The 21,597-nt window shown below is 45.2% G+C and overlaps 1 protein-coding gene across 1 annotated transcript in view; it reads left to right on the top strand.

Moving 5' to 3' along the window:
* hectd2 (HECT domain containing 2) overlaps window positions 1-21,597 on the top strand; it is a gene marked incomplete at its 3' end in the record, with an annotated part of 118,776 nt that overhangs the window by 92,360 nt on the left and 4,819 nt on the right. Inside the window, exons 17-20 of the mRNA XM_083651078.1 lie at window positions 1,122-1,196; window positions 12,507-12,594; window positions 15,485-15,591; window positions 19,780-19,895. Coding sequence (XP_083507204.1) covers window positions 1,122-1,196; window positions 12,507-12,594; window positions 15,485-15,591; window positions 19,780-19,895 — 386 coding nt within the window. The remainder of the gene's footprint in view (window positions 1-1,121; window positions 1,197-12,506; window positions 12,595-15,484; window positions 15,592-19,779; window positions 19,896-21,597) is intronic.

Below are 21,597 nucleotides of genomic sequence, written 5' to 3'. Positions count from 1 at the left end.
GTGTTCAGGAGCCTCAGTCTCATGTTGTGACCTGTGTGTTGTGTTCAGGAGCCTCAGTCTCATGTTGTGACCTGTGTGTTGTGTTCAGGAGCCTCAGTCTCATGTTGTGACCTGTGTGTTGTGTTCAGGAGCCTCAGTCTCATGTTGTGACCTGTGTGTTGTGTTCAGGAGCCTCAGTCTCATGTTGTGACCTGTGTGTTGTGTTCAGGAGCCTCAGTATCATGCTGTGACCTGTGTGTTGTGTTCAGGAGCCTCAGTCTCATGCTGTGACCTGTGTGTTGTGTTCAGGAGCCTCAGTCTCATGTTGTGACCTGTGTGTTGTGTTCAGGAGCCTCAGTATCATGCTGTGACCTGTGTGTTGTGTTCAGGAGCCTCAGTCTCATGCTGTGACCTGTGTGTTGTGTTCAGGAGCCTCAGTCTCATGTTGTGACCTGTGTGTTGTGTTCAGGAGCCTCAGTCTCATGTTGTGACCTGTGTGTTGTGTTCAGGAGCCTCAGTCTCATGCTGTGACCTGTGTGTTGTGTTCAGGAGCCTCAGTCTCATGCTGTGTGTTGTGTTCAGGAGCCTCAGTCTCATGCTGTGACCTGTGTGTTGTGTTCAGGAGCCTCAGTATCATGCTGTGACCTGTGTGTTGTGTTCAGGAGCCTCAGTATCATGCTGTGACCTGTGTGTTGTGTTCAGGAGCCTCAGTCTCATGTTGTGACCTGTGTGTTGTGTTCAGGAGCCTCAGTCTCATGTTGTGACCTGTGTGTTGTGTTCAGGAGCCTCAGTATCATGCTGTGACCTGTGTGTTGTGTTCAGGAGCCTCAGTCTCATGTTGTGACCTGTGTGTTGTGTTCAGGAGCCTCAGTCTCATGTTGTGACCTGTGTGTTGTGTTCAGGAGCCTCAGTATCATGCTGTGACCTGTGTGTTGTGTTCAGGAGCCTCAGTATCATGCTGTGACCTGTGTGTTGTGTTCAGGAGCCTCAGTCTCATGTTGTGACCTGTGTGTTGTGTTCAGGAGCCTCAGTCTCATGTTGTGACCTGTGTGTTGTGTTCAGGAGCCTCAGTCTCATGCTGTGACCTGTGTGTTGTGTTCAGGAGCCTCAGTATCATGCTGTGACCTGTGTGTTGTGTTCAGGAGCTGGCTCACGGTCTGGGAGAGCTGCTGACCTACGAGGGAAACGTCGAGGAAGACTTCTACCTCACCTTCCAGGTAAGAGTCTGCTGTCCAGTCCTGCCCGTTACTGCCGCTGCTATGTTATTTTGTGTCTTTATTATGCAATCAAATAAAATGGGGTTTTGAGAGCAAAACTTTCCACACTGCAATCAAAAAATTGGTTGAGTGTAAAACTCTTGACCTGGCAATCTAAAAATGTCTTATTGCAAATAAAATACATTTGTGATGAAAAATGTATATGCAAATCGAAAACGTCCATTTTGCAAATCCAAAAGTTGTGTTTTCTGTTGAGCTAAATCACTCTTGTTTATCTGTGGGCTAGAGCTGCACGATCTATCGCTTCAGCATCGTCATCGCGATGTGCAATAGTCACATCGCAGGACGTGCAATATCAAGTAAGGCAACTCTACTGAAACATGTCATGTTACGACTGTTTTGCTGCTTGATACAAAAGGAAAACTCGCACGGTTCTCAGTTTTTTATAACTAATCTCCAGTACAAGAGAAGTCTGCCTGATATAACACAACATAAGTAATACTTCGATTTTTGAAGCGTGAATGTTTGTTTTTTATCGCCATTTTCAGGAAACGCTTAAAAAATCATAAAAGTGGTTCTCATTTGTGAAGATTATCTTTCTGAACACGAAGTTTGCTGTTTCATAAACCTTTGTTAACCAGTAACCACGGACCTTATTTCGTGCATTTAAATGCATTCAAATCCCTGTGCAAAAATCCCATTGCCTTTTACACAAAGGAACCTGGACTAGCTGAGTAGGCCTACAAAAAGACACGAAGGAACCGGGACTAGCTGAGTTGGCCTACAAAAAGACACGAAGGAACCTGGACTATCTGAGTTGGCCTACAAAAAGACACGAAGGAACCTGGACTGTCTGAGTTGGCCTACAAAAAGACACGAAGGAACCTGGACTATCTGAGTTGGCCTACAAAAAGACACGAAGGAACCTGGACTATCTGAGTTGGCCTACAAAAAGACACGAAGGAACCGGGACTAGCTGAGTTGGCCTACAAAAAGACACGAAGGAACCGGGACTAGCTGAGTTGGCCTACAAAAAGACACGAAGAAACCGGGACTAGCTGAGTTGGCCTACAAAAAGACACGAAGGAACTAGGACTAGCTGAGTTGGCCTACAAAAAGACACCAAGGAACTAGGACTAGCTGAGTTGGCCTACAAAAAGACACGGAGGAACCGGGACTAGCTGAGTTGACCTACAAAGAGACATGAAGGATCCGGGACTAGCTGAGTTGGCCTACAAAAAGACACGGAGGAACCGGGACTAGAAGGATCCGGGACTAGCTGAGTTGACCTACAAAGAGACATGAAGGATCTGGGACTAGCTGAGTTGACCTACAAAGAGACATGAAGGAACCGGGACTAGCTGAGTTGACCTACAAAGAGACATGAAGGAACCGGGACTAGCTGAGTTGACCTACAAAGAGACATGAAGGAACCGGGGCTAGCTGAGTTGGCCTACAAAGAGACACGAAGGAACCGGGACTAGCTGAGTTGACCTACAAAGAGACATGAAGGAACCGGGACTAGCTGAGTTGACCTACAAAGAGACATGAAGGAACCGGGACTAGCTGAGTTGGCCTACAAAGAGACATGAAGGATCCGGGACTAGCTGAGTTGACCTACAAAGAGACATGAAGGATCCGGGACTAGCTGAGTTGGCCTACAAAGAGACATGAAGGAACCGGGACTAGCTGAGTTGACCTACAAAGAGACATGAAGGAACCGGGACTAGCTGAGTTGGCCTACAAAGAGACATGAAGGAACCGGGACTAGCTGAGTTGACCTACAAAGAGACATGAAGGATCCGGGACTAGCTGAGTTGACCTACAAAGAGACATGAAGGAACCGGGACTAGCTGAGTTGACCTACAAAGAGACACGAAGGAACCGGGACTAGCTGAGTTGGCCTACAAAGAGACACGAAGGAACCGGGACTAGCTGAGTTGACCTACAAAGAGACATGAAGGAACCGGGACTAGCTGAGTTGACCTACAAAGAGACATGAAGGAACCGGGACTAGCTGAGTTGGCCTACAAAGAGACATGAAGGATCCGGGACTAGCTGAGTTGGCCTACAAAGAGACATGAAGGAACCGGGACTAGCTGAGTTGGCCTACAAAGAGACATGAAGGATCCGGGACTAGCTGAGTTGACCTACAAAGAGACATGAAGGATCCGGGACTAGCTGAGTTGGCCTACAAAGAGACATGAAGGAACCGGGACTAGCTGAGTTGACCTACAAAGAGACATGAAGGAACCTGGACTAGCTGAGTTGACCTACAAAGAGACATGAAGGATCCGGGACTAGCTGAGTTGACCTACAAAGAGACATGAAGGATCCGGGACTAGCTGAGTTGACCTACAAAGAGACATGAAGGATCCGGGACTAGCTGAGTTGGCCTACAAAGAGACATGAAGGATCCGGGACTAGCTGAGTTGACCTACAAAGAGACATGAAGGATCCGGGACTAGCTGAGTTGACCTACAAAGAGACATGAAGGAACCGGGACTAGCTGAGTTGACCTACAAAGAGACATGAAGGAACCGGGACTAGCTGAGTTGGCCTACAAAGAGACATGAAGGAACCGGGACTAGCTGAGTTGGCCTACAAAGAGACATGAAGGATCCGGGACTAGCTGAGTTGACCTACAAAGAGACACGAAGGAACCGGGACTAGCTGAGTTGACCTACAAAGAGACATGAAGGAACCGGGACTAGCTGAGTTGACCTACAAAGAGACATGAAGGAACCGGGACTAGCTGAGTTGGCCTACAAAGAGACATGAAGGAACCGGGACTAGCTGAATTGGCCTACAAAGAGACACGAAGGAACCGGGACTAGCTGAATTGGCCTACAAAGAGACATGAAGGAACCGGGACTAGCTGAATTGGCCTACAAAGAGACACGAAGGAACCGGGACTAGCTGAGTTGACCTACAAAAAGACACAAAGGAACCAGGACTAGCTGAGTTGGCCTACAAAAAGACACAAAGGAACCGGGACTAGCTGAGTTGGCCTACAAAAAGACACGAAGGAACCGGGACTAGCTGAGTTGGCCTACAAAAAGACACAAAGGAACCGGGACTAGCTGAGTTGGCCTACAAAAAGACACAAAGGAACCGGGACTAGCTGAGTTGGCCTACAAAAAGACACGAAGGAACCGGGACTAGCTGAGTTGGCCTACAAAAAGACACAAAGGAACCGGGACTAGCTGAGTTGGCCTACAAAGAGACATCATCCCTAAGTTAATTATAGAGCTGCAGTGGAAGATGAGGCTCTCAGACGACCAGATGACAAACTGATGTGTCATGGAGCACGCTCACATGAGTCAGGCGTTCAACATACAACCGTCATTTAATTAAGCGTCTAAATGTATACGTACGTACACACACACACACACACACACACACACACACACACACACACACACACACACACACACACACACACACACACACCGCACATTTAGTGTCTTGAAAATGATGCCTTCACATATTCTTGATCTGTAGATGCATAATAACTCAACATACAGGAGTATTTAACAGTGCCACACGACCCTTGAGCAAGGTGCTGAATCTGAAGCTGATGTGTGGGCTATGTGTGACTCATCAGGGAGATTTTGAGTTTGGATTTGAAGGAGTTAAGAGATAGCATTTTTTTTACAATAATATTAAAGCAGCTACGAGCAAGATTTTTGATTGTTATTAAACAGTATAATTATAATATTGATGCATCACATCTTACCTATAATAGTAGCTGAGACCAAAGCCGTGTGAATCGGAGATCAATCAATCAATCAATCAGTTTAATACATGTCCCAGAAAGGCACTTTGGTTCACATCAGGCAGTAGTGGTTATTAACATCATTACTAGTTTGAGAGTAGTAATAAAGGCACACTTCAGAATTGTAGTAACATTATTACTAGTTTGGAAAGTAATAAAGGCACACTTCAATATTATACAATTGATTGTCAATGAGATTGCTCTCTTGATGATTATAGAGTCTGTCTGTCTACCGGCAGGCCGGATAAACCCGGAAGTGAAACGAAACGGTTTACGGCAGCTGCCTGCCTTCAACCGTTTCGCTCTGCCTAGCAACAGACGATAAACACGGAGAACGCCATGCAGGGGCTTGCTACTCTCGCGAACATCTCTCGTTATATTCTAACAGTTTGTTTGGAAGTAATTTTGTTATTTTGTGGTTATGGCCGAAGTGGCTGCCGCAAACCGTTTCATTTCACTTCCTGATCTGCCCCGGCCGCAGACAGACTAATCGTCAAGACAACACTGGCCGATTCACTCGGGGTTCAAGCGAGACTACTCTGCGTTGGTCTCGTCTACTATTAGAGGTAAGATGTGATGCATCGATATTACATTTAGACTGTTTAATAACAATCGAAAATCTTGCGCGTAGCTGCTTTAATATAATAATATTGATAATAATAATATTGTGCAAGTATGCAGGGTCACATGGATCTTAGAAGGCAAAAGCAATACGGGGGGGGGGGGGCATTGAAGAGGCGGATGGCAGTTGGGTAGAAACTGTCTCTGTGATGAGAGGTTCTGCTACTGCCAGACATCAGTCTCCTGCCAAGGGGGAGAGCCTCACAGAGTTTATGACCCGGGTGCGAGGGGTCGGCCATGATTTTCTGAGACCACTTTAGCCACTTAATTCTGAGACACACAGTATGTGAAGAAATGTAATGTAAGTAAATGTAATGTAAAGAAACATAATGTAATCTAAGAAAATGTAATGTAAAGTAGCATAATGGCATAGTTTGTAGTTCTGGATCAGAATGTGGATAGGAAGAAGCGGTGCTGGGTAATGGTGTTAGTCGAGGTGCTATTTTGGCGTTGAGTATTAACTTACAGCGTAACCTATAGGTTTGTCACACTCACACCACCATGCAACTGAACCCACTGACCACCTCTCCCCCCCCCTCTCTCTCTCTCTCTCTCTCCATCCATCTATTTCTGGATGTCTATATGTCACTCTACCTCTCCTCCTGTATTTGTCTCTATCTCTCTCCATAGAGACACCCTCACCCAACACACACACACACACACACACACACACACACACACACACACACACACACACACACACACACACACACACACACATCATCATCATCAATCATATGCATGGATCTTCCAGTTACGGATTCACACATGGCTGTTACAGTGAACACACACATGCATCCGAAAATGTGTGTGTGTGTGTGGGTGTGGGTGTGGGTGTGGGTGTGTGTGTGTGTGGGTGTGTGTGTGGGTGGGGGGGGGGGGGTGTCTCTATGGAGAGAGATAGATAGAGACAAATACAGGAGAAGAGAGAGGTAGAGAGTGTGTGTGTGTGTGTGTGTGTGTGTGTGTGTGTGTGTGTGTGTGTGTGTGTGTGTGTGTGTGTGTGTGTGTGTGTGTGTGTGTTGTGTGTGTGTGTGTGTGTGTGTGTGTGTGTGTGCCATCACTGTTTCCCCCTCCCATGTGTTTAGTTTCTAAATGTGTGTGCGCCATTATGTACTGTTAGTCTAGGGAATCTGTGAGAAAAAATGACCCAACCTTAAACTAATTGCAACAGTAATTATTTGTGTTGTATTCAGCTCTTGAAACCTTCCAATTTAACATACTGAAAATCCCAGAAAATCCCAGTAGTGGAACATTGTCAAAATTGGCATTGTCTCCACAAAGGAGGTGATGTTTTCGGTGCCGTTTGTCTGACCGTTTGTCTGTTAGCAGGAGGATTACGGCAAAACTACTGGGCCGATTTTCATGAAACTTGGTGGAAGGGTGTAGCATGGGCCAAGGAAGAACCTATTACATTTTGGGGCGGATCTGATCCGGGTCGGCTCAATGGAGGGGGCGGGGCTAGGGAAAAGGGTCCGTTGCAGGTGGGAGGGGGTGTGGTCAGGAAAGGGGCGGGGCTAGGGAAAAGCCCTACCAAACATACTGTAACATAACAAAACAAAACATAAATTATAGCTGCTGCGCAGCAAGGGGTCGTGGCCGGGCAAGTCTCAAGTCTTTTAGCTATAGTCCAAGTCGCATCTCAAGTCTTTAGTCACAAGTCCAAGTCAAGACTCAAGTCTCTTATGGATGAGCTTTCTGTCATCTGCTGCATGCAATCCAGTCTGCTTAGATTAGAACACTGCCGTTCATGACAGGGCTGGGGCAGAAGGCAGCAGGTTAAGTACATGGCAGTTGAACATAGAAGCGGAGAGAGTAGGGACAGTGGAGGCAGACAGAGATAGACTGAAAAATTGTTTATTTATACTTTGGCATGTATGACATTACCGATGACATGACAGCAACAACTATGACATCACCCACCCAGTCTGCTCAGCCAGGAAGGATGACATCATTGATGACATAATCACTGATAACATCATTGATGACATCACTGATGACATCACTGATGTTGTCATTGCTCAAGTGACATCACATCATTAGGTATAGCTGGTATATATCGTGCATTCCTTTATAACTGGGAACTGGTAATCTTACCGGTTCAAAGTTGATGAGCTGGTACGTGACGTCACTAGAGCTGGTATTTCCCATTCCAAACTGGTAGGAGCCTCAGCAGCCCCGACGTAAAAAATCCAAGATGGCTGATCCGCGCAACAACAGTAGTTATAATCGTATAAATGCTATTTAGCACTTCTGTCTTGTTTGTGTCTCATTAAATCAGCTGTACACACAGCACGGCCTACTTCTATCTGTGTGTGCAAAATGCAAAAGCGCGAAATGCCACGAAATGCCTTGTTATCTGTTATTGCTAACAATGGCTAGCCTGGCTAGCGAGTGGATCTGACCAGTGAACAAACAGTGAACTTCCCAGCTCAACTTTTCTGCAAATGGAATGCTAACAAAACGGATGTGACGTAATTTAGCCTCCACATCCCAGTTCTTTTGCGATAAAGGAACGCACTTATAATATCTGCTCCTGGAGTTGTTTGAAACACAGTCACTGAAGAACTAAATCTATAAATGAAAATAAATAAACTGACAGTCCTTCAAGTCAGTTTTGGTGGAGCACAAAGTCCTTCATCACTTGTGGTAGTGGTAGGGAGTGGACTTGGTTCAGGCGATGTGTCCCCAGTGCTTGGCGGATCCGGATCCGACACAAGTGGGCCAGACTGCGAGGACATCTCTTGGCCTCCAGAAAGACCCTGAGAGCCTCAGGATCAGCCCATTTCTCCAGGTGTGCCTGCTTTGCGGTCACCAGGGCCGGGTCAGCGCCGTGGTCCAGCAGCAGCTGGACGAAGGCCGTGTTGCACCTGTTACGCAGCACCCACTCCAGCAGGTGAGAAGCCACGTCACGGGTCAGAACGCCAGCGGCCTGGAGCAGCAGGCGGAAGCAGTCCAGGTGTTTGTGTGTAGCACTGATGTGGAGAGGGGTCAGGGTGAGTGAGCCGTGTATCCTTCTGTTAGGGTCGGCCCCGGCCTCCAGGAGGATCCGGACACAGTCCAGGTGACCGTGGCACACGGCACCGCGGAGAGGCGTCCAGCTATTCTCACCAGCTAGGTCTACCTGTGCTCCCTGTGTGATCAGGTAGTGCACACAGGCAGCATGACCCAGCCAGGCTGCGAGCACCAGAGGGGTCGACCAACACCCGTAAAGACACTGCTCATTGATCAGCCTTCTGAAGTGGTCTTCCTGCAGCAGGCTCCTCAGTGTGTCCAGGTCTCCTGCCCTGAGGGCATAATAGAGCTCTGTGTCATCATGCTCTGCTTGAACAGCCATTCCTTCAGATGTGTCACTGTACCACACTGACTTGTATGCTGTGTTTTCCACCACTTACATATAGCCTCAGCCAGGAAGGATTTATGACATCAATGATGACATCACAATTGCTCAAGTAACATCACTGATGATGTCACAACTGCTTTTATGACATCACTGATGACATCACAACCTCTTATGACATGACTGATATCACAATGCCTCTGACATCACTGATGATGTCACAATTTATGACATGCACTGATGACATCACTGAGACTTTGTGTGTGAGAGTGAGTGGATTTATGACATCACTGATGATGTCATCAGTGGGACAGACAAACAGACAGAGCCCTAGCTCCCTTAGATGTGCTCATTTTTTATGTATTTCCAGACACTTTTAGAGACACTGAGGGAATAAATTCATTACCGTAACACTTTTTTAATTGGAAATATGAAACAACAATTTTTTTTTTCCAATGGCAAGCACTTCAATATGCTCAAGGGTATCACTCAAAATGTGTATGATTAACAAATACAAAGTTGTAGCTAACATTGCGAGAAATGCCATGTTGTATTATGACTACATCATACTACATGAGGAAAAAAAATCTGTTCTACTTAGAGACTCAACAACCATTTCTGTGGATTCCTTGCCCCCAAAAATGTGGAAATAGACACCAAATTTGTAATTCTAGGTCTAGTTGGAGTCAAGATATGGCCAACATTTTAATAATGGCAGCCATTTAAAAAAAAAACGTCATTTTAACATACTTCCACTAATGGGATTTTCTGGGATTTTTACTACAGTGTTTCGGGTATCAATATAAACATAAAAATGTGAAAATAAATTCTGTTGCAATTAGTTTAAGGTCAAACCTTATTTTCCCTAGACTATGTGTGTTCTAAGACCGTGGTTCTCAGTGGGGTGGGGGGGGGGGGGGGTCCAGGGACCACCACACTGTGTGTTCTAAGACCATGGTTCTCAGTGTGGGGTCCATATGTACTGAATGTTCTAAGACAGTGGTTCTCAGTGGGGGGGGGGGGGGGACCATTATGTGCTGAATGTTCTAAGACAGTGGTTCTCAGTGTGAGGTCCATATGTACTGAATGTTCTAAGACAGTGGTTCTCAGTGGGGGGGAAATCCAGCGACCACCATATGTGCTGAATGTTCTAAGACAGTGGTTCTCAGTGGGGGGGGGGGTCCAGGGACCACCATATGTGCTGTATGTTCTAAGACAGTGGTTCTCAGTGTGGGGTCCATATGTACTGAATGTTCTAAGACAGTGGTTCTCAGTGGGGGGGGGGGGGGGGCTCCAGGGACCACCATATGTGCTGTATGTTCTAAGACAGTGGTTCTCAGTGTGAGGTCCATATGTACTGAATGTTCTAAGACAGTGGTTCTCAGTGGGGGGGAAATCCAGCGACCACCATATGTGCTGAATGTTCTAAGACAGTGGTTCTCAGTGGGGGGGGGGGGGGGTCCAGGGACCACCATATGTGCTGTATGTTCTAAGACAGTGGTTCTCAGTGTGGGGTCCATATGTACTGAATGTTCTAAGACAGTGGTTCTCAGTGTGGCGTCCATATGTACTGAATGTTCTAAGACCGTGGTTCTCAGTGGGGGGGGGGGGACCATTATGTGCTGAATGTTCTAAGAGGTCTCAGTGTGGGGTCCATATGTACTGAATGTTCTAAGACAGTGGTTCTCAGTGGGGGGGAAATCCAGCGACCACCATATGTGCTGAATGTTCTAAGACAGTGGTTCTCAGTGGGGGGGGGGGGGGTCCAGGGAGCACCATATGTGCTGTATGTTCTAAGACAGTGGTTCTCAGTGTGGGGTCCATATGTACTGAATGTTCTAAGACAGTGGTTCTCAGTGTGGGGTCCACATGTGCTGTATGTTCTAAGACAGTGGTTCTCAGTGTGGAGACCATATGTGCTGAATGTTCTAAGACAGTGGTTCTCAGTTGGGGGGGGGGTCCAGGGACCACCATATGTGCTGAATGTTCTAAGACAGTGGTTCTCAGTGTGGGGTCCATATGTACTGAATGTTCTAAGACAGTGGTTCTCAGTGGGGGGGGGGTCCAGGGACCACCATATGTGCTGTATGTTCTAAGGTGGTTCTAAGACAGTGGTTCTCAGTGTGGGGTCCATTATGCTCTAAGACAGTGGTTATCAGTGGGGGGGGGTGGGGTCCAGGGACCACCATATGTACTGAATATTCTAAGACAGTGGTTCTCAGTGTGGGGTCCACATGGTGCTGTATGTTCTAAGACAGTGGTTCTCAGTGTGGAGTCCATATGTGCTGAATGTTCTAAGACAGTGGTTCTCAATATCAGGTCCAGGGACCACCATATGTTCGAAGACAGTGGTTCTCAGTGTGGGGTCCAGGGACCACCAGGGGTTCCTTGAAGGGGGTTACAGGGGGTCCCCAGCAAACTGATGAATTGTTCAACTTCACCATTTACAAGAAGTTAATGACTGTTGACTGTTTACATCATAGTTTCTGTTATTTCTCTACCTACAACCCACAGATTCTGTCTGATTTTACTGAATACTGAATTGAAAAATGCATGTAAAAATAATTTAGGATTTGTTGTTTGCATTATTACACCAATGGTTCCCAAACGTTTTTTGGCTTCAGTACCCCCTTTCCCTGATTTCTGAATCCAATTACCCCTTTCCCTGATTTCTGAATCCAACTACATCTTACCCTGATTTCTGAATCCAACTACCCATTTCCCTGATTTCTAAATCCAACTACAATTGAAAGCCTGCTGACTGGCTGCTTCACCACCTGGTACGGGAACTGTACCACCATGGACCGCAGGGCGCTAAGAAGAGTGAGGCGCACGGCCCAGCACGTAACAGGATGTGAGCTACCAGAACTGCAGGAACTGTACAATCAGCCGTGCCTCAGGAGGTCCCTGAAGATCATCAAGGATATATACCACCCCCACAACAGCCTGTTCTCCCTGCTACCCTCAGGGAGGAGATACAGGGTCCCAAAAGCACGAACAAATCGCCTGAGGGACAGTTTCTTCCCGCAGGCCACGAGACTCCTTAACACACACAAATAAACAATCATGTAGCAGCTGCTACCATTACATATGATAATTATGCCTATGTTATTTGCACCTGTGCAAACAGAATGTTTAATCATGTTTTAAGGTGTCTACGCTAGAAAAGAAAAGGAAAAGTTTACTGTTATTGCTTGTTGTTCTCTTGTTTTACTGCATCTATATGCCCTGTTTTTGCACTGTTATACTGTTATTTGCACTATGTTGTAACGGAGCCTACAGCACAAGAATTTCACACGTGATACTTGTACTACGGAGTGACAATAAAAATCTTGAATCTTGAATCTTGAATCTACCCCTTTACACGACTACAACATTCTGCTTCGAGGTGTGAATGCACGTGACTGTCCACTTTAATTTCCCATCATGCCAGATTGACTAGTAGAAATTGTGAATATTTTTACAAGTGTATCCATCACATTTAAATCTTATCATTATCTGTGTGTGTGTGTGTGTGTGTGTGTGTGTGTGTGTGTGTGTGTGTGTGTGTGTGTGTGTGTGTGTGTGTTAGGTTTTCCAGGAGGAGCTGGGCGTGGTCAAACCACACAACCTGAAGGCTGGAGGAGACAAGATCCCCGTCACCAAGCAGAACAGGAGAGGTGGGTCCTTCCAACTAATTCCTTACGTTACTTCCTCACTCACCCCTTACTAACTTAGTCTTTATTAACTAACTTAGTCTTTATTAACTAACTTAGTCTTTATTAACTAACTTAGTCTTTATTAACTAACTTAGTCTTTATTAACTAACTTAGTCTTTATTAACTAACTCAGTCTTTATTAACTAACTTAGTCTTTATTAACTAACTTAGTCTTTATTCAAAGTTGTCACTGTGTGTGCACTGTCGCTGTCAGCCCAAGCTGAGTCTCAACATGTTAGCACATGTTAGCTGATAGCTAGCTTTAATGAAACAAAGTAGTAGCATCCAGTTATGGAATTATATTTGTCACCACTAGCTTTGGTGAACATATGATTGGAAACTAAGTAGTATCCAGTCATGGAATTATGTCTATCACCACTTTATTCCCTGTATTATTACTTTATCACCACATGGGGCTGTTTGCTATACATCCGTTACTAGCCAACTCGCTAACATTAGCGATTCATATAAAATGGCCATGACCAGCTATAGCTGGTTAATGAGTCTTCATCAACCGTAATGTTTTTCAAGTGTGAAACGATTTCATGCGTCTTTCCTATTGAAGATATGCATAATCTGTGGTAGTGAGCTAATGGCTAATACAGTAGCTAAATGGAGCTCGCAGCTTGGGCAGCGACAGTGCACATGCAGATCAGATCTCCCAGTTCAAGTTCAAGTTGATTCGTATGTCCCAGAAGGCACTTTGGGTTGCAGCCAAACATAAAAACATAGAAAACAGGCATAACATCACGCAACATCCTGGATAAAAACATAAAGTGCAGACACAGTTAAACACAATATAAGCACAAAGTAGCAGTTTAAAGTGCCAGTGTGGTTTAAAGTGACCAGTGCAAAGTGCAAGGTAGGGTATAGGCCAAAGTGGTCGTTTTGACACTCAGCACTGCACAGTTACAAGAAATAAAATGCTACAATAATACATATTGTATAAAAGAAGGCAGAGTCCCAGTGACTCAGATCAAGTAGTGACAACAGTAACACGTTACCCACTTAAAAGCATGCCTTTAAAGTATGTCATAATGCTGATCATCACTATTATTGTGTACAAATCATCATTAAGTAACAAACTGTCATGCCGATTCCAGGCAAAAACTCCCAGGGGACCTCTCCGACCAGCATTCATCATCATTAGGCTAGGTTATAAATAATTTGACGCCAAAAAGTATTATGGTATTTTGCAAATGTTGACATTAGTAGAAATTTCAAAAATATAAAGGACAATAAAACCCAAAATAAATAAAATAACTTCAACATTATCACATTATTAGATATAATTACACATTAGAATTAGAATTAGAATTCCTCAAGTTCAACTTTTAAATGTTCTCCTATATCTTTCATTAGCCTATTCATAGGGTGCAAAATTAACTTATTTGTCCACCGGCATTTCAGTAGATTACCATAGATACATCATACTACTACTACGTTACTTCCGGTAACGTGTGTGAGCGTGTGTGTGTGTGTGTGTGTGTGTGTGTGTGCGTGTGTGTGCGTGTGTGTGTGTGTGTGTGCGTGTGCGTGTGCGTGTGTGTGTATGTGTGTGTGCGTGTGTGTGTGTGTGTGTGCGTGAGTGTGTGTGTGTGACCGTGGCGGGAAATGGGAGGATTTCCCCATGCTGACCCATTAACCACGCTGACCTAGGATGAGACACCACCTGAATGTATTGTTTGTTTGTTTGTTTTTTGACTGGTGGTGAGTGAAGCACATCTACCACTCACTTGCATATATATATTTTGCCAGCATTTGGCTAGTGGCTGGTGCAAATTTTGTTCTTTCATTGCATTCATAGCTTAACTGTTAGCTTAGCTAGGTTAACGAACAAAAAACGTGACACCATTGCGAGCTGTTATTTCAGTAAGGCTAGACTAACAGCATTGATTTATCTGCTTAATCCGTATCCAACTATCTGACCTATCTTGCTTTCTTGTTTTTATGATGAATGTTCACATAATTCAGGTCCACATGTCGTAAATCTGCAGAGTTCACACTCATTTGACAACTTTGTATGAGTTCATGTTGGCGTAGCTTGCCTTGCCACAGAGACAGTCTGTGTCTCATCATAGACGCTGCGGTAGCTGGCTGGGGGCGTGGTCAGGGTGGAGTAAAATTCTCCCAATTCATCATAGTTAGCATTTAGCTGCTAGCCCAGCCCAGGCAGACAGGATCGGGGATTCAACCACCGCAGAAAGCACACATCTGAACAGACGTCTATGTGCCTGCTCTAGAATCCCCAATCCTGTAGTGTAGAGCCGCAGCACCGTGAGACAGCCCATTGAGATATATGTTTTGTTTTTTTACCCCACTCACGCGCGCCAGCCGTATAACATTTTGTGGGTGTTCCCACACAGACCGACTGTCTCCTCTATGTTTTATGTTTCATTTCGTTTGCTCATATTTTTGTTGGTTGTCTCTTGTTTTTGTTTATTTTGTACGTTTTCATGTAGCCTAATTGCTGTTAATATTGGTTAAATTTTTTAGGTAAGAGACCTCACATAAGCACATTAGGGTTTCTTGTCTCTGGGATAAAAAGGTCCATTTTCTGTTGCAAAAAGCTGATTTTCCCTCCGTCAGGTCGTCCTGCCGTCCACAGCCAGTTCACTCACAATGTCCCTCTGTGTGTCAGAGACAGCCAGGAGCTGCTGGAAGGGACAACAGTCTGCAATGGAACAATGACACTGTCCCTCTCTCTCTCTCTCCCTCTCTCCATCTGTCTCTCTCTTTCTCTCCATCTCTCCCCCCTCTCTCTCTGACTCTCTCCCTCTCTCTTTCTCTCTCTTTCTCCCTCCCTCCCTCCCTCCCCCCCCTCTCTCTATCTCTCTGTCTCTTTCTGCAGAGTATGTCCAGCTCTACATCGACTTCCTGCTGAATAAATCCATTTATAAACAGTTTGCTGCTTTCTACCACGGCTTCCACAGTGTGTGTGCCTCACACGCCCTCATGGTGAGTCAGGAGTGTGTGTGTGTGTGTGTGTGTGTGTGTGTGTGTGTTTGTGTGTGTGTGTGTGTGTGTGTGTGTGTGTGTGTGTGTGTGTGTGTGTGTGTGTGTGTGTCTCACACGCCCTCATGGTGAGTCAGGAGTGTGTGTGTGTGCCTCACATGCCCTCATGGTGAGTCAGGACTGTGTGTGTGTGTGTGTGTGTGTGTGTGTGTGTGTGTGTGTGTGTGTGTGTGCCTCACACGCCCTCATGGTGAGTGTGTGTGTGTGTGTGTGTGTGTGTGTGCCTCACACACCCTCATGGTGAGTGTGTGTGTGTGTGCCTCACACACATAGTGAGTCAGGAGTGTGTGTGTGTGTGTGTGTGTGTGTGTGTGTGTGTGTGTGTGCGTGCGTGTGCATGCATATGCATTTGGGTTTGCCAGTCAATCAGCCACTCCAAGAGTTCTTGGTGATTTTGTGATCAGCTGACGTCAGCTCCAGGATGTGCTGTTATGCAGATTTGGTGCAAGATTTAACCATTTTTCATCACTCAAGGATAATAAAAAAAGGTCCACAAGACCACATTGAGAGGCCAAGACCTTGAGGAACACCAGAGAAAGAATCCATGATTTGGTCATCAAAAAACTTTGACACTTGGAGGTTTCTTGGCGATTGTGTGGCGAGCACTTCTGTTCTGGAAGTTGCTCAGAAACCCCCTTATTGTCAATATACTGAATGCCCTAGGTCTCTAGTTTGTGGTTGTGAAGTTTCATGAGGCTGTGATGATCCTAGACCAGTGATGGGCAACTTTGATGATAGAGAGGGCCACACACAAAAAAAAAATCCTCGCTACCAGAGGGCCAGATTGTGACCGTGCACTTCCACCAGTACTACTACTACTGTAACACCATCACTCCCAATTATAGCTACTAATTTGATGAAAAGGACTGGTAATCAAAGTTTATTATACCAACATTTATATTTTTCATATTCAAATTTAGTCTTTCTTCCATTCAGATGACACCAGAAACTTTGCTCTAGCTTTAAAACAGCAATTTGATGGGGTACATCACCCAAATATGTGATATTAATCAGATTAGTAATGTTGCATGTGCAATGTGCATCCTGGATATAGTTTGTTACAATAGCGTTGTACAGTAAAATAAAAACACAGATTTTGGTGGTCTAACCTAACCTAACCAAAAGCGTCCACCTTGTAATTGTGTGTGTGTGTGTGTGTGTGTGTGTGTGTGTGTGTGTGTGTGTGTGTGTGTGTGTCTGTGTGTGTCTCCCTCTTTCACTGCTGTCTCTGTTCTTATGTCTTCCTGTAGTTTGTGTCTCTCCTGACTAGTCTCGCTAGCCAGCCTCTCTTCCTTTCCGTCAGAGAGTCTGGCGTTGCAGGTTTCCATTGTGGGATTGCGAAAAAAATGCTCTGTTTGGGTTAACCAATCAGCCTCGTCTTGGGCGGTGCTTAGCGTTAGTGCCCTTGGAAAATAGTTTCGGGGTGGAACTTGTGCCGAGCAGGCCTTCTTTATTGCACAATCCAAATTATCTTCAAAACTTGCCATTTTCAACGTGTAGCAACGAGTTAGCCTGTAGGTTTCTGCCGTTAGCTTTCTACGCTAGCTAGTTAGCGTTCGGCGGGAGCATTACAGCGACACACATGGGAGCTGATTGACATGGTCGGAGCCAATGAACAGAGCGTGACAGAGCTTGCAAGCGGGGGAGCGGATATCCTGCTGCCACCGAACCAGCCGCTCGAATGGGAGAGCAGCTTTAGAGCAGGGGCGGGCTGATCCCTGTTGCCTGTTTCCACAGCGCCAGACTCTCTGACGGAAAGGAAGAGAGGCTGGCTAGCGAGACTACTCCTGACTGGTTCAGCTGAGTCATTTCTCTGTGTGTTGCTCTCTCCTCTCTGCCTCCTGTGGTTTGGATGTCACCACCACCATCTCATTTCTTCATGTTTTCCTCTGTGGTCATCAAACGTGGTTTTCCGTATTGTAGTTCCACTTTTCATGGCATGCTTTCTACCACTGCACTAATATCAAACGTGTTCCCTGTTTAGACATCAGGGGCCGGTTGCACCAACTGGTCTTAACTATGCCTGGTCGTAACTCCTACGTCGGTCTTAGTTAAGACCAGTCTTTAGAGTGGACTTACGGCTGTTGCACCGACAGGGCTTACGTCTGGTCTCAACTACGCCGGTCGTAGCGATGCGCGTCCATGTGAAAGCACGGGAATGCCCACTGGAATGCGGCACGCGACCTGTTTAGAAGAGTGTGCTGACGTCAAATGACGCTCCGCTGACCCCCGCCAAATTGCTGATAACCCTCTTGTTGACATTTAATTTAATTTGCGGCAACACAATGGAGGACCAACGCAAAAGAAAGGGAAATTTCACAGACATAGTTGTTTATAACGTGACTATACTGTATTTACAACGTTTATAACGTACTCCGGTTTCCGGTTTATAATTCGGGTCTGAATACAGCCAAAGAGTGCTGAGGGGTTGTAGCTATTGCGCAACACACAGGTGAAAACCATCTATACTTGCACCCATGACTGCACCTTACGCCTGCTCTAGACTAGGCGTAATATTTACGCCCGGTCTTAGTGAGAAGAAGGCTTAAGCCCTGTTGGTGCAACCGGCGTAGCTGTTAGGTCGTAAAGTTACGACCGACTTAGCTTAAGACCAGTCGTAAGACCAGTTGGTGCAACCGGCCCCTGAAGGTGCAAACAGTTGTCTGCTGCTGAGCAGCGGTTGTGTTAGTTACCTCCGCCAATGAGGTTATGCTTTCGGTGCCGGATGTCTGTCTGCCTGTTATCACTACAGAAAACCTACTGGGCCGATTGTCATGAATCTTGGTGGAAGGGTGTAGCATGGGCCAAGGAAGGACCCGTTACATTTGGGCATGGATCTGATTCGGGTCAAGAGAGGGGGCGGGGCCAAGGGAAAAGGGGCTTTACCTACAGTAGCTAGGAGGGATAGAGATTCAGATTCAGATTCAGATCAGAGAGATTCAGGAGCTGCAGGTGTGGACGACCCTGCAGAAAGCAACCCGATCTCCAAAAAAATTGTAAAATAGCAACGTTTGTGGACAAACGTTGGTATTTTACAATGTCGGCTAAGAAATTGTAAAATGGGAACGTATGCGTCTACAGCGGTGGGCGGGGTTTGGGCGTGTTTTACGGAGATTTTCTGTTTCTAACCCCTCCCCCTACTCTAATCCTAACCCTAAAATCTCAGAACGTTACTATTTTACAATTTTCGAGCCGAAATTGTAAAATAGCAACGTTGGTCCATATCGTTGGTATTATACAATTTTCTGTGAGACTGTGTTGGCAGAAAGCCCCTGTGCACTGCAAAAAGTGAACTCTTATCATAAAAGAATATCTTCTATTTGGTACAATAAGTCCAATATTGAGTAGAATAATGCAATATGAAGGTACCGTACTTGGGTTTTCTGGACTGACCGGCAGGCTAGAGGGCAAGTGCTGCCAACTAGCAGTTTAAAGGGATATTCCAACATTTTGAGAGTTTAGGCCATTTGCCATATTGCCGATATTAAAACTACAATGTACATGGCTTTATTTTCAATTTACGTGTAGTACAACAAACTGTGGTAGTGCTCTCACTGCTACTTACTTTAGCTTAGTGCTACAATGGCACTCAATGGTATTTTTGCCTACACCCGTTCAGTCGTCCAAAATACACATTCCAACAGCGCCAGAAACACTCACATGTACATGTTGTGACTCATCTACTCACTACGCGATGAAATAGTAGAAGTTACGTGAAACAGTCGTATTCGTAGTAAATCCACACACCGAGAATTAAACAAAGAGTAACCGAACTAACAGGAGTATAATCGAAGTTACATCCTCGGGAGGCGCATGCGCTGTGTGCAGTGCGTATCCCTTTAACGATCTGACCATGGTTTCAGCTCCCAGCCATGGTTAAGTAGCCCACAGATTGACAGACACGCCTCCAGCTGCTCCATGCCAATCAGCCCTATTCACCTGATGTAGAAGAGACAGTCTGGCTTGAGAGACTAACAGGAAGTGTCAACACAATCGGAAGTTCCGAATAGTATATGTCCGCAGTAGACAACCATGAAATATATCCGGACAGTAATGTGTGCTTTATTGTGTAGTAATTGTGTGTGTGTGCGTGTGCGTGTGTGTGTGTGTGTGTGTGTGTGTGTGTTGCAGCTGCTGCGGCCAGAGGAGGTGGAGATGCTGGTTTGTGGCAGTCCAGAGCTGGACATGAGTGGCCTGCAGAGGGCTGCTCAGTACGAAGGCTTTAGCAAGACAGACCCCACCGTCCGGTAAGAGCTGTCTGTCTGTCTGTCTGTCTGTCTGGCTGTCTGTCTGTCTGTCTGGTTGGCTGGCTGCCTGTCTGTCTGATGGCTGTCTGTCTGTCTGTCTGTCTGCCTCAGTATGAAGGGTTCAGCAAGAGCGATGCCACCGCCGTTTCCTTAAATAGCCAAACCCCGCTCTGCAGTGAGTCCACAGAAATTCACTTACCAGAAATGTCAGCACCACCTGTTCTTTCCATTGAATAGACTGACCCCACTGTGTAGTAAGTAGGCTAGATACAAAATCACTGACCAAAACATTAGGAACATTGTTATTTTCATGAAGTAGAAACTTCTACAGGCCCATTTCCATCAGCCTGTATAGAGTAGGCTACATTCCCTGTTTAACATAGCCTATTTTCGTTTCTCATATTCTTGGTTTCCTCTGATGTTTACTGATGTTTCCTCTGATGTTTACAGATGTTTCCTCTGATGTTTACTGATGTTTCCTCTGATGTTTACAGATGTTTCCTCTGATGTTTACAGATGTTTTGTTTCCTCTGATGTTTACTGATGTTTCCTCTGATGTTTACAGATGTTTCCTCTGATGTTTACAGATGTTTCCTCTGATGTTTACAGATGTTTCGTTTCCTCTGATGTTTACAGATGTTTCCTCTGATGTTTACAGATGTTTCCTCTGATGTTTACAGATGTTTCCTCTGATGTTTACAGATGTTTCCTCTGATGTTTACAGATGTTTCCTCTGATGTTTACAGATGTTTCGTTTCCTCTGATGTTTACAGATGTTTCGTTTCCTCTGATGTTTACAGATGTTTCCTCTGATGTTTACAGATGTTTCCTCTGATGTTTACAGATGTTTCCTCTGATGTTTACAGATGTTTCCTCTGATGTTTACAGATGTTTCCTCTGATGTTTACAGATGTTTCGTTTCCTCTGATGTTTACAGATGTTTCCTCTGATGTTTACAGATGTTTCCTCTGATGTTTACAGATGTTTCCTCTGATGTTTACAGATGTTTCCTCTGATGTTTACAGATGTTTCCTCTGATGTTTACAGATGTTTCCTCTGATGTTTACAGATGTTTCGTTTCCTCTGATGTTTACAGATGTTTCCTCTAATATTTACAGATGTTTCCTCTGATGTTTACAGATGTTTCGTTTCCTCTGATGTTTACAGATGTTTCCTCTAATATTTACAGATGTTTCCTCTGATGTTTACAGATGTTTCCTCTAATATTTACAGATGTTTCCTCTGATGTTTACAGATGTTTCGTTTCCTCTGATGTTTACAGATGTTTCCTCTAATATTTACAGATGTTTCCTCTGATGTTTACAGATGTTTCCTCTAATATTTACAGATGTTTCCTCTGATGTTTACAGATGCCACTTATCTAGTTTCGCAGCAGTGGGGCTTTTGTTAAGAACAAAGACAACATTTAAATAAATAAAAAGCCCACACTTTTACCACCACAGCAGTACTGCAAAGCTAAATGAGTAACATCTGTATATATTGCATTTTTGCACATTTTCATTCACACAGTTCTCCTTAAGATGGTCAAGTTAGAGATGTAGAGGATGCAGTTTAAAACAGACTGCAGCTGTTTTAGGACAGACGATGCAAAAGATTTATGATAGGCTGGATCACTGTTGAGTTAGAGAGAGAGAGAGAGAGAGAGAGAGAGAGAGAGAGAGAGAGAGAGAGAGAGAGAGAG

The sequence above is a fragment of the Poromitra crassiceps genome (assembly GCF_964638095.1).
Source record: "Poromitra crassiceps genome assembly, chromosome: 14".
Classification (NCBI taxonomy): domain Eukaryota; kingdom Metazoa; phylum Chordata; class Actinopteri; order Beryciformes; family Melamphaidae; genus Poromitra; species Poromitra crassiceps.
The sequence above is the reverse complement of the archived record's forward strand: the minus strand, read 5'-3'. Positions and strand labels throughout refer to the sequence as shown.